This window comes from Poromitra crassiceps, assembly GCF_964638095.1.
Source record: "Poromitra crassiceps genome assembly, chromosome: 12".
In the NCBI taxonomy this organism is placed as follows: domain Eukaryota; kingdom Metazoa; phylum Chordata; class Actinopteri; order Beryciformes; family Melamphaidae; genus Poromitra; species Poromitra crassiceps.
In genome coordinates this window covers 17,223,494-17,234,981 of record NC_139632.1, presented here as the reverse complement: position 1 = coordinate 17,234,981, position 11,488 = coordinate 17,223,494, and the positions used below count along the sequence as shown (strand labels likewise).

The following is an 11,488-nucleotide window of genomic DNA, read 5'->3' as shown; positions in this document are numbered from 1 at the left end:
GATTGATTGATTGACTGACTGACTGACTGACTGACTGACTGGATATTTCAAATGCATGCAGCCATCAGAATGACACAATTAAGTCACCACTGTGCATGGCCTCTGAAAAACAAACATCCATCTACTTCCTAAATTATGCTTAAAATGTCTCAGTGGACCAATTTTGCAGGTATTCTGTTTAAAGTTGTCATTAAAGCCTAATAGGCTGAGTCTACCAGAGTGGAAAACTGTGGTATTGTACAGGAAGCCATGAGGTGCACTTGTGTGTAGGAGGTGCTGAGGTGGAAAAAGAAAGTAGCTCAGAAGTCAGGATGCTAACTGCAGCAGTATCTGCTGCTATTTTTAACCTCACTGTGGTCTAAACTTACACAGTTGTGTACAGCAACAACATTGGTCTTGAAACAGTCCATGATCACAGTTTCAGAAGAGCCTATTATTCTAACTAGAAATGTTGTGCGCTTTGCTTGTTCATTTCTGGAGTGGAGACTCTTGAGATGATGCGCCATGTGGGCACTTTTTGGGGGATGTGACCAAAATCATGCCAACTCATGCACTTTTGCCAAAGCTTGCCTTCTTTCTTTTCTTGCAGCAGCGTGTTTCTTGAGGTGGTCTGGAAGTGGCTCCAGATTGCAGGTGTCTGTCCCAATGGGTGCTGGTCCAGGTCTTCCGTCATCTTGTGGTCTGAAAGTGGCTCGAGCTGGGCAGGTTCATGCTTCATTGGCTTAGCCTGGGTAAACCCAGCCTCCACGTGACCACTATGTGCTATCAGTCACGAAGCTTACGCTACAGGCATAGCCTGTGACGTCACGTTGAAGGCTGGGTTTACCCAGGCTATCATTGGCTGGCTGTGAGCAAGAGACTCATGCAAGTTATAACTTCAGCAGAAAGGATTTGTGACATCAGTGATCACTCTATGAGACTCAATTTATAACATCAGCAAGGAAGGATTTATGACATCACTGATGACCTCACAATTCAAGTCTATGAGGATTTATGACATCACAATTGGCTGGGCTGTGAGCAACCTCAGCAGGAAAGGATTGATTACATCACTGATGACATCACAATCAGTCTATGACATCACTGATGATGTCACAATGCCTATGACATCATTAGTGGGTATGATATCATCAGTGATTTATGACATCACTGATTACATCACAATTCAGTCTATGACATACCTCAGCAAATGCAAGTAAAAATGTCATGTCATAATAATAACCCAGTGAGGAGGGAACAGACACACAGACGGACGCATCAGCAGATGTCATCAGTTATTTATGACAGACACTGATGATGTCATAATAATAACACAACCCAACGAGGAGGGACAGACGCATCAACAATGATAGACATCAGTGATGTCACTCGAGAATTGTGATGTAGCCTAATCAGTAATAATGACCAAATAAGGACCAACATTTTTATGAAATGCCACTGTATGATTTTTACATGGATTTTCATTCTGAATGGCCTAATGCAAAACGTCTTTCGTATTTTAATCGTGCACTCAACTCAAAACCCCTCCTCAGTTAACTAAGCTACTAGAGTAGACCAATGCTTCCACACAGTGGACTAGGGGAGAATAGCATCAATTTGTTCATGCAGTCTGTCTGTCTGTCTGTCTGTCTGTGTCTGTCTGTCTGGGGGTTGGGTTAGGGCTGGTTAGGGTAAGCCAATCAGAGGCAGAGTAGGGCGGGTCATGCTGTGAGTGTCGCCATCCGGGGGGGTCTCTTCTAGGCAGGAAGTCAAGTCACTCGACTCGAGGCACAGCTAAGCGGAAGAGCTAACGCTAACAGCAAGAGGCCATTTTAGTAAGCAGCGTTTTCAGACGAAGCCAAACCACAAAGTATGTAACTACGGTATTACTAAAGTTATTGTTGCGCATTTTTTTTTCCCATAATTGACAGTGTTACCTGGAATTTGCTGATAGCTTTAATGCAACCACCTTTACCAAATCAACAAAAACTATTCGTTTACTGTGTCGGTAACACGTTGCCTGAAGCTAACATTAAGGCTAGCTAGTCCTCTGGTAACGTCAGCTAACGTTAACAATAAGTTAGCGTGGCGCCTCGTTGATTTAGCTTAGCACTGCAGGATAAAAGCGACGTTCAGTTCATCATCCTCGTTGAAAATTTACCAGGTGTAAAGAGCACTGATGTTGACTTGCGTAACTCGAGCTGAGCGGGAAACCATTTTCGCTTTTTCAGTTAATATTGTTGCCTTAAGCTACCGCGAGTTATCCAGTTAACCTAGCAGAGTTACGTTAGCATTCTAGTCGACAGTCTTCACTTTACAGTCTGTGCTAGGCTAGCCATAGGCCTACAGGGTGGGGTAACGTTAGCGTACAAAAATAACTGGGTCAAGCAAGCTTGACCCAGTTATTTAACCATGGACCTTCGGTGGGCGAATTTAGCACTGACTTAAATTAATTAACGTTTTAAGTCAACAGGCAAATCGTAGGAGATCCCTTATTTTTGCGTTTTCATTTGAGTCTGTCTTTACTAAATCTAATGTTGTTTTCAAAGAATCGCCCAAGATGTCTGATGAAGGCAAGCTGTTTGTCGGCGGACTGAGCTTCGACACAGATGAGACTTCACTCGAAGAGGCATTTTCCAAGTATGGAAACATTGCCAAAGGTAACGTTATGCTGCTCGAACTCCAAATGCACCAAAATAACACTACAATTCAATTGTATTTACTTGCAGAAGTACCAGGATGTTGAAGTTGAATGCACACAATTGTGTTATATAAAAACATTTGTTGCATTTGCTTATACCTTAATTTGTGTCTGAAATACTGTAAACTTTATTTGTATATAAAATAGTATAAGTAATGTACGTAATAGAGTACAGCAGGGGTGATGTATTTGTGTAGGCTTAACCAGAAAGTGCCGCCATTTTGGTTCGTCAAGGAAAAAGTCTATGAGGTTTTAGACTGGGGATTTCACTTGAATGCATAAAATAAGGTCTGTGTTTAACAAAGGTTTATGGGACCGCGAATTTGGGTTCAGCAGGATAATCTTAATTAATGGCTTTTATCTCTTTTTGAAGCGTTTTCTAAAAAACCCACAAACACATTTACCTTCCAAAGGTTTGTGAAGATTATCCTGCTGAACCCAAATTCATTTGGTCACGTTTATTTGTTTTTATCAATCTGTTTGAAAAACAGTGAATCTAACACTGCCTAATCTGGTTGATTTTACTCGTCTTTTCAGCTGATGTTGTTAAAGATCGTGATACAATGAGGTCCAGGGGATTTGGCTTTGTTACATTTGAGAACCCTCAAGATGCGAAAGACGCATTGACTGCCATGAATGGAAGGGTGAGTGGTTGGACAAGTTCATTCTTGTGATTCGACCCAAGTATGCATTTTGCAGAAAATTTAGGCCATGTCTTGAATGAAGTTGATATGAGGGGTATCATTCATCAACAGTAAATAGAACACTTCGACACTGGTAATAAACAGGTATCTGGTGAATGGTGGTTTTCTTGCATTCCTGCATTGTGGTGTGTTTTTTATTATTCCCCTGGATGACTGGCCAGACCTGTACAATGTGAGGTCACACTGAGATATTTGCAGCCAATAGAGTTTAAAAGCAGAATCCAATGCAGCCACAAGACATTGCATTTTGAGTAAGAGGTGTAGCTCACACTTTTTAGAACTGGAAAAACAGGATAAACTTGCTCTCTTGCTCTCTGCATCTACAACTTGCATAAGCCACAGCTAAATGGGACAAGCTCAAGGCACATTCTTGGGGGTTGTTTGGAACTGGGTTAAATGTAGGAAATCACTAACTGAAGTAGAGGTAAACAAGGCAGGTTGTCTGACTGTTTTTGCTTTTTTGTACTTCCAAGACTGGCCTTCCTTAATAACACTGTATATGTTCTGTACCTCTCATTTGCATGTTTTTTTATTCTCTTCTCACAGACTATTGATGGGAGACAGATCCGTGTGGATGAAGCAGGGAAGCCTAGAGGACGCGGGGGGTTCCGTGGCGGTGACCGTGGCGGCCGTGGTGGTGGATTCAGCAGAGGGGGTAGAGGTAGAGGTCCGTTAGTCTTTCGATGCAGTTCATAGATGGAACTGTATGGAAATGTATAGGGAGTATAGGGAACAAAAGCTCAGAGCCTCAGACCCAAAAAGTACTGATACACTCAGTGAAATCATTTCACCAAGGCTTTGCGCCTGGGTCTGGGAGTTGCTATCTTTGGTTGATGATCGACAGTGTGTGTAATGTGCTGTAATCATGCCACGGTAACACAGATTTTATGATCATTAAAATCTAAACCGGTAATACTAATGGTCAGGAATTTTATCACAGTTTATCATTAAACCGGTAATCGTTTCGTCCCTAGGTTCAAACCCCTATTTGCTTGAAGTCTATGGCCTGTCTTGTCATTAACATTTGTTCTAAATGGTTGTCCTGTAATAGCAGTGTGGTCTTACAAGAATGCAGAATTAACATGTTTATTTTCTAATGTGTTAAATTGTAATTGTAATAATTCAGCGTTTTCTAATTACAAAAAATAATGGGTGGGGGTTATTTTTGCTCCAAGGGTCAGGGTTGTTCCTGGGTTCATTATAAGATCAGTTCCAGTAGGCGCTGTTCAAGAATGTCTCATATTTGGCTGGCTATGTATCTCATGAAAATTGCGCTGTAACTGTATTTTGACTGTTCTTTATTTCCCCTACAGGGAGTTACGGAGACAGGAGTTATGGAGGAGAACGCAGCTATGGAGGGGACAGCAGTTATGGCAGAGACAGAAGCTATGGTAGTAGCGACAGAGGCTATGGCAGAGACAGGAGCTATGGAAGTGGTGAAGACAGGAGCTACGGCGGTGGATACAAGAGTGGTGGTGGATACTCAGGAGGAGGAAATGGTGGATACAGAAATAACAGGTGAAAATTATAGGTTTTGTCACTGACAAGCTGGGATAATTACAGCAGGAAATCAATTGGTTAGAGATGCAGTTGGTGGCAACAGTGCAGTGTTAGGCTGCAGGGTGGTGTAACAAGTGCGGAGGCAGGGACTCAGGGAGCAGGACACTGAATCCCTTCCAGCCCCAGAGGTGCTGCTTTGTAGCATAGATAGGGTTTCTCTTGGTTCTTTAAAATTTTCAAAGTAAGTTATTGACATTTAAGGCCCTTAAAATTTAAAGTAATAGTAAAGTATTAAAATGCTTTAAAGTGATTTTAAGTTATTTTCTTTACCATGTTACAATGTAATGTTGCTGCATGTCCACTTTTAAAATAATAAACATTCGGGTTATAAATACATTGTGCATTATATCTGCTAAGCTTGGATATCATAATTCATTCCTGATGTCCTTTCTCTTATAATTCCCATAGTTTCATGATTTCCATTAGCTATGTTCAATCAGAAATCTGATTCTGTATTTATTTCTGTATTTAACTCAATTCACAACAAGTAGCATTTAAAAGAAAAAGTCTTAAATGTGGCTTTCTGAAAGCTGCAGAAACCCTGGGGCACCTAAAAGAGAATTTCTCCTTCATGAATCAGTAAAGGCGATTGTTATGCAGTATCCAGTTGGTCATCAGTAGCCCAGATCCATGGTTGAACATCATTAACACACAATTAATTAGCTTTAAGCTATGATTTATGAGGTGACTAACTGCGTTCACACAAGGCACTTTTTTTTTAACTCGCACAAGTTTGATTGCGCAAATTATCGCCAAAGTTTCATCATTCATGCAGACAAATTTGCGAATTTCGCCTTGGTAGGAATGCACGGTTAGTCCCCTCTTATTTCTAAATATTGTATTATAAGTCTCACTCCCTAATCTTCCTGTTCCTCCTACATTTCAGGAGTCAGTCATATGGAGAGAGCTCTGGGGGATCATACAGAGACAGCTATGACAGCTATGGTGAGTATCACAGTGATGTAACTAAAGTAGGTTCTATTGTAGTTTTTCCACCATTATTGTGCAGCCGTGTTGAAATATGAAAGTCGTCACGTCTCAGTGAGACTGCTCCTGAAAATCCAAAAGCACTTAACCCTTGTGGATTAGTATGTTAAAAGTAGTCCACATCCCCTCAAACATTTCCATCTATCCATCATGAAGTAGTGCTGTCTTCAAATGGAACTCGTAGTTATGATTTGGGGAGTTGTGTACAGGACATCGTGGACTCTGAGCTTTCAGAAAACTTCCACTTACCAAGTCGTGAATACCACATGGAGGAGGGGGGGTGGGGGGGGGGGCGTTCATATGAACTCATGTCGTAAACACGACCCCATTTGAAGGCAGCATAGAATCAGGATTATCCAGCAGCCATTTTAATTTATTGGTGCGAAAAATCTCAAGTTTTGCATTAGAGAGTCAAAAGTACACTTATATTGCCGTCAACGTGATGCTGCCTTATTGCTATGAGAGACAACGATTTGATAGAGCTGTGATGCAAAACATTTTAGGTTCTAAGCTTTTGACTGTTCTGTGTGGAAAAAAAATGTCCGAATGCTGCTTCAGTGTCTTTACACTTGTGCCTACTTCTTGTCCTCAGCCTCACGCGAGTAAAAACACAAAACACTTCGTGATTGCAAGATCATCCCTACCCCTGGCTGTTTTTTAAAAGATGTTCACCGAAGACCTTTTTTGAATTTTTTGGGAGAGGGTTTTGGTTTGTTTGTTTCTTTGTGGTAGGCTACATGGCTCAACAGACTTTGCAGTATCATGAATCCTTTGTTTAAGTGTTGGAAGTTTTTCTGTATCCTCTCGAGAGTAGTTTAGAATCCTGTAGGATATGACTTAGTTGTAGTCTTTATAAGGGTCATAATAAACATTTTTCTTCTTATTTCCCTTTTGGTTTAAATGTGACTGCACTCTGGACAATGACTCAAAAATTGATTAAAATAGAAAGACCTTTATTTTTGGTAAAACTGTTTACTGAACTGCTTGGTGAGATCTCTGACTCTATTCCACACAGCCTGATCGCTTCGACCTGAAATTCAGTCTATGATGTTAAATAAATTGACGCCTCAACATATCCGTCATGGAATTGGTCATTAAACCTTTGCTTTTGATTAGAGTAGTAGCCAATTATGGTGCTTTTACAAAAACAATGACTATTCAACCTGCTCTTGAAGCTGAACAAGCTGTGATTATACCCTCAAGGTCTTTGCCAATGTTCCTTCAGCTCCTTTAGAGAAGCAAGGATTGAATGCTTGCTGGGAGCACTGATTTTTTTGCATGATGTTGCTCAAGATGTGTAAAGACTCACTATACAATCAAAATATCTCTGACTTGTTAAAGGGGCTAGATAGTGAAGAGAGAGTACGGTAATTAAACTGTCATTGAAACACATCTTCATTGGTCAATACGCTTTTCTTTTTTTACCGTAACATCGGTTTTTGAGATGCAGCTGTCCTGAAAAGCTTTCCCGCAAAACTGAAACAACCTAATACAGAGATTGGTTGGCAATTCAAGGAATAGCCTGCCCTACGTCATGCATATGATTGATATGGGTCATGTTGGGTTGCAACTCCTAGCCAACTCTGGTGGGCAAAATGGGCCGTCAGATGATGCGCTCAGCTGACTTACATTTGAAATCCGCAAGTATTATTTTCAAGCATAACACTTTCTTATTCAGAAAATAACGTAGGTTTATATACCCTGCCAACAAAGTAAGTGTAATAATATTGGCAGTTTGGTTTTGGTTCCATTAGACAAACCATTTGCATTTTAATGGTGTCCTCTATCTAGAAAGCTATACTCCATACTTGCACTTGCAGATAGAGTTGTCGTCATAGCAGGCATTTCACACACAACTCCAGTCAATTGGCAGTTTTGGATTAAATGTTGGTTAGCAACAAAATCGTATGTGTGGAAACAAAACTAAATAACTACACGCTTTATGTTTTAGATCGAGATCGGTCAGTGTTACTTTAGAGATGTAAAGCTTTGGATAATGATTTATTCAGCCAGCAAGGCAAATATATACTTGCCACTCAGAAAGGTAGTTAGGACATGTTGACCCAAATTCATGTTATCATGGGAAAGACACGACTGTACTTGCTTCGAAAACCAGTAAACTATCAACATCAAAGATGGCACAAAGATCTTGTCGAAATAAGTACCATTTAAGTTTAATGGAAGTGCTTTCTAGCCCCTTTAAAATATATTTAAAAATGCTTATAGAAGATGCTGATTGCAGTCTTCTGCAGTTGGCGACATTTGGACTGATCTTTCAAGACCACCACTTCAAGAAAAATGTCACTAAAGCAATGTGCTCTGTTTTGTGTAACCAGTATTTTATTTTTTATTTTATATTGTTTATTCTGGCTTCATGAAGCCCTATTAAAACTGCCAGATGAAATTGTTCTGATTTCTTGTGCCTAAAAAAAAAAAAGCCCATTTGAAATGTGATGCTCCGAAAGTATACATCTGTTAGATTGTAGTGACATGAGGAGCGAAGGACTGATGGCCATGAAGTGTGGGAGCTCGTAACGGTGGATGTAGTTTCCTGGAGGAAAAGATAGCATATTTGGGATTGGTTATTTTGGAGACTGTAAAATGATCTCCCAAGGTAGTTGGGCTCCTAAGACTAGATTGGGTAGTCGGTAGGGATGCACAGATATGAAAATTTTGGCCGAGACCGATATTAACATTCCTGCGATGGCCGATAACCGATATTTACCAATGTCGATAATGATTTGTGTAAAAACACGTTTTTCTATAGTAAAATGTACATACTGAAAAACATGTAAACACTGAATTTGAAAAAGCAGTGTCTTTTTTCCAAAACATTTGGAAAAGCATTGTTTCCCTGTCCTCGGTATGAAAATTTTGGATGATAACCGATATTAACATTGCAGTTATTTTGCTTGTCGGACCGAAACCAATATACATATTAATATATAAAAAAATGACTTAACATCGGCCAATACCAATATGATTGCCGATAAATATCATGCATCCCTAGTAGTCGGGGTGGGCAGCTGGGATGTGATAATGCGACAATTAGACTAGAAAGTGAAATGTTCTACTGTTGCTGGATCTTGTCATAATGCTTCATTACACCCAAGAGCTCTGGCCGCTATCGTTTTGGAAATCAACAAACTCCTTGGAGAATGAAGTGTTGGGCCTACCGACACGTGAATCCACTGCTCACTGGCGAAAGCTGCTCTTGGCTAGTTCATAATTGGAGATAGGCCGGTAATGTGAGGTAACCATTTTTGCTCTCCTGTTCGCATCCCTCAAACAGTTCACATTTTGATGTCCCATTTTATCTCCTATCTACCCCTCTTTCCACTATGCCCAAACATTGCTGTCACTTCTTGCCAGGCCTTGACTTTTGCCACCCAAATCCTAAAGAAATGATGTCGTCCAGTAGCACATCCTGTCCAGTAGCACATCCTGTCTTGGGGCCTGTTCTCATAAATAAAACAAGGCAGGAGCCTTTAAGAATGACAAGGAGCTTTGGAAAATTCCACTATCTGCAATTTGCTCAAATACCCATAGTGTAAAACCTGCTATCTTCCACAACTTTTGACCCCACCTCATCTCTGAAACTCACCTAACTTAATGGTTGTCATATTTATTCCAAAGTTGTCTTCATCATAAGGTGTAAAATGATCTCACTTTTTTCTTTCTTTTTTTCCCCTTGCTTTGCGTGTCAAATGTATCCCGTTTGTGCACTGTAATTTGTTTGGTTTCAAAGTGTTTTAGCTATAAAAAAAAAAAAAAAAAATTTGGAAGAATACTTGTTTTGGTCTTTTTAGCTTGAAAAACTTGACCATTACTCAATATTTTTCTTGATGCGGTAGATACTGATATTCAACTGCATGCCTGTTTTGTGCCATTTCATTCACCTGAGTTGGTGCGTTTAAAACTAACTGCTCTTTCCTGTCACTTGCTCAGGTTGAAACCAAGGCTTGGATGAGGATGATTCTCCCTTGGGTGTGCAGGGTTACTTCAATGTCCTTGATCCTTTTACATGCAGGACCTGGTTAGTATGAGTCCTCAAACTGGTGCCAGCGGAGATTGAGTTGATCATAATCGATTGTCACTAATTTGATCTCTCTTACAGATTCCGCAAAGGATGGCTAGGCTTAAAGGATGGAAGAGGGACTGTTCAGATCCATCAGTCAAGGCTTGCAAAGCGAAGAGGCAAACACTTGAGCAGATCTGTGTGCTTATTTTATATATGGGTAAATCTAATTGCATCAAATTGGCTTAATTTTGCATCAGATGAATGTTGTGAATTATTGTGGACGGTAAGAATGAGGCACTAAAATTGCATTAAAATCATGTTTTTCAGGAGCAAATCAAAAGGAATAATCTTTCATTCAGTTAGGCTAGAGAGAGAAAATTTGAACTTGCTTTTACTGTGCAATCTTTCTTTGGTCTATCAGAGTCTGGTAGGTGATGACGTTAAGTTTGGAACTGGAACAAGAGCTGTTCCTTGGACATGGCAAGATGTGCAATTATGTGAACTCACCTGAAATAAATTTGTAATTTGTTTGTCTTAGAACTTCATCGTCAAAAAGTTATTAAACACGAACTCTGATTTTTGTCTGACAAAAAAGCTCTTAGTGTTTCATAGTCTTGTATCACTTCAGTGTGGAAAATACAATGAAGGTACTAGGCTGCAGACTCAAATGTCATTCACTGTGCCAAATTACTCCCAGACAACATATTAGGAACTGTGATTGAAATGGGACACATGGTTCTACTGATGAATAAACGGATCAAAATGAATTGTAAATTGTATCAGTCATTAATAAAGTAAAAAATATTAACGGGCTCTGTGGTTATTTGCATTTGTTTTATTGTGGCTCGTGCACAGGGTGGAATATGAATTGCAATGCTAGAACTACTACAAGCATAATTGATATTTTTGGCAAAGTCACCAATCAGTGTTTCCCATTTGTCCCACCACTCCACAGTTGTATATTTTACGTCATTGATAGTTAATTTTTCTGTTTTTCTTTTATAAAGTACATTGTGTAATACTAAGGTTTTGATATTTGAACGACCTTAGTGGAATGGAAATAAGCAGGCTTCTAGATTGTGACTTTACTGGGCTATCCTTGGATCATTTTATTCTTCGATTTACATATTGTGTAATTTTTGTTACTACTGTATTAATGTAAATTTGTAATGCTTTTATGCATTTTTTTTATCCGAAATAAACCAAACCAAACACCATAAATTGATAGCCTGGCTCCAGACATTCGAAGCCACGCCCAATCCACAGTTGACGATGCAGTCTGAATATCCGGCTACCAAAATGATGCATTCAAAATGTACATTTTCTTCCAAGAGACGCCCCTGATATGGCCCGTGGTCCACCCACCACAGTCTCACACAAGCATATGGGAATCAATAACGGTAGTTTCTGTCAGAGACGTTACAAGACATTAAAAATCAACGCTAGATACAAAACAGGCGAGGCATGCAGTTGAATATCGACTACAGCATCAAGAAAAGTATAAAGGTCAAGAGTTAGTTTTCAGGCTAAAAAGAC

General features: G+C 39.8%; 1 protein-coding gene across 3 annotated transcripts; it reads left to right on the top strand.

The window, feature by feature from the left end:
- The first annotated feature begins 1,733 nt into the window (after positions 1 to 1,733).
- On the top strand, positions 1,734 to 11,040 carry LOC310787133 (cold-inducible RNA-binding protein B-like). 3 transcript variants are annotated; one of them, XR_014553247.1, is made up of 8 exons: positions 1,734 to 1,849; positions 2,529 to 2,639; positions 3,218 to 3,324; positions 3,931 to 4,051; positions 4,698 to 4,902; positions 5,831 to 5,889; positions 9,880 to 9,967; positions 10,049 to 11,040. XR_014553247.1 is itself a non-coding variant. In XM_083648484.1 (7 exons), exons 2-7 carry the CDS (start codon positions 2,540 to 2,542, stop codon positions 6,535 to 6,537), a joined length of 600 nt encoding a protein of 199 aa, XP_083504610.1. In that variant the 5' UTR covers positions 1,734 to 1,849; positions 2,529 to 2,539; the 3' UTR covers positions 6,538 to 8,335. The 3 variants fall into 3 exon arrangements, 2 of the variants coding, with proteins under 2 accessions (XP_083504610.1, XP_083504609.1); XM_083648484.1 differs by lacking the exons at positions 9,880 to 9,967; positions 10,049 to 11,040 and adding an exon at positions 6,524 to 8,335 and having other exon boundaries at positions 3,931 to 4,045; XM_083648483.1 differs by lacking the exons at positions 9,880 to 9,967; positions 10,049 to 11,040 and adding an exon at positions 6,524 to 8,335.
- Positions 11,041 to 11,488: the final 448 nt, after the last annotated feature.

What these genes read in the sequence shown, in the direction of transcription:
- LOC310787133 (XM_083648483.1), top strand. Translation starts at nt 2,540, where the DNA reads ATGTCTGATGAAGGCAAGCTGTTTGTCGGCGGACTGAGCTTCGACACA. An exon ending in CAGAGGGGGTAGAGGTAGAG is followed by an intron (nt 4,052 to 4,697) that starts GTCCGTTAGTCT and finishes TTTCCCCTACAG; the next exon opens with GGAGTTACGGAGACAGGAGT. An exon ending in GGTGGATACAGAAATAACAG is followed by an intron (nt 4,903 to 5,830) that starts GTGAAAATTATA and finishes CCTACATTTCAG; the next exon opens with GAGTCAGTCATATGGAGAGA.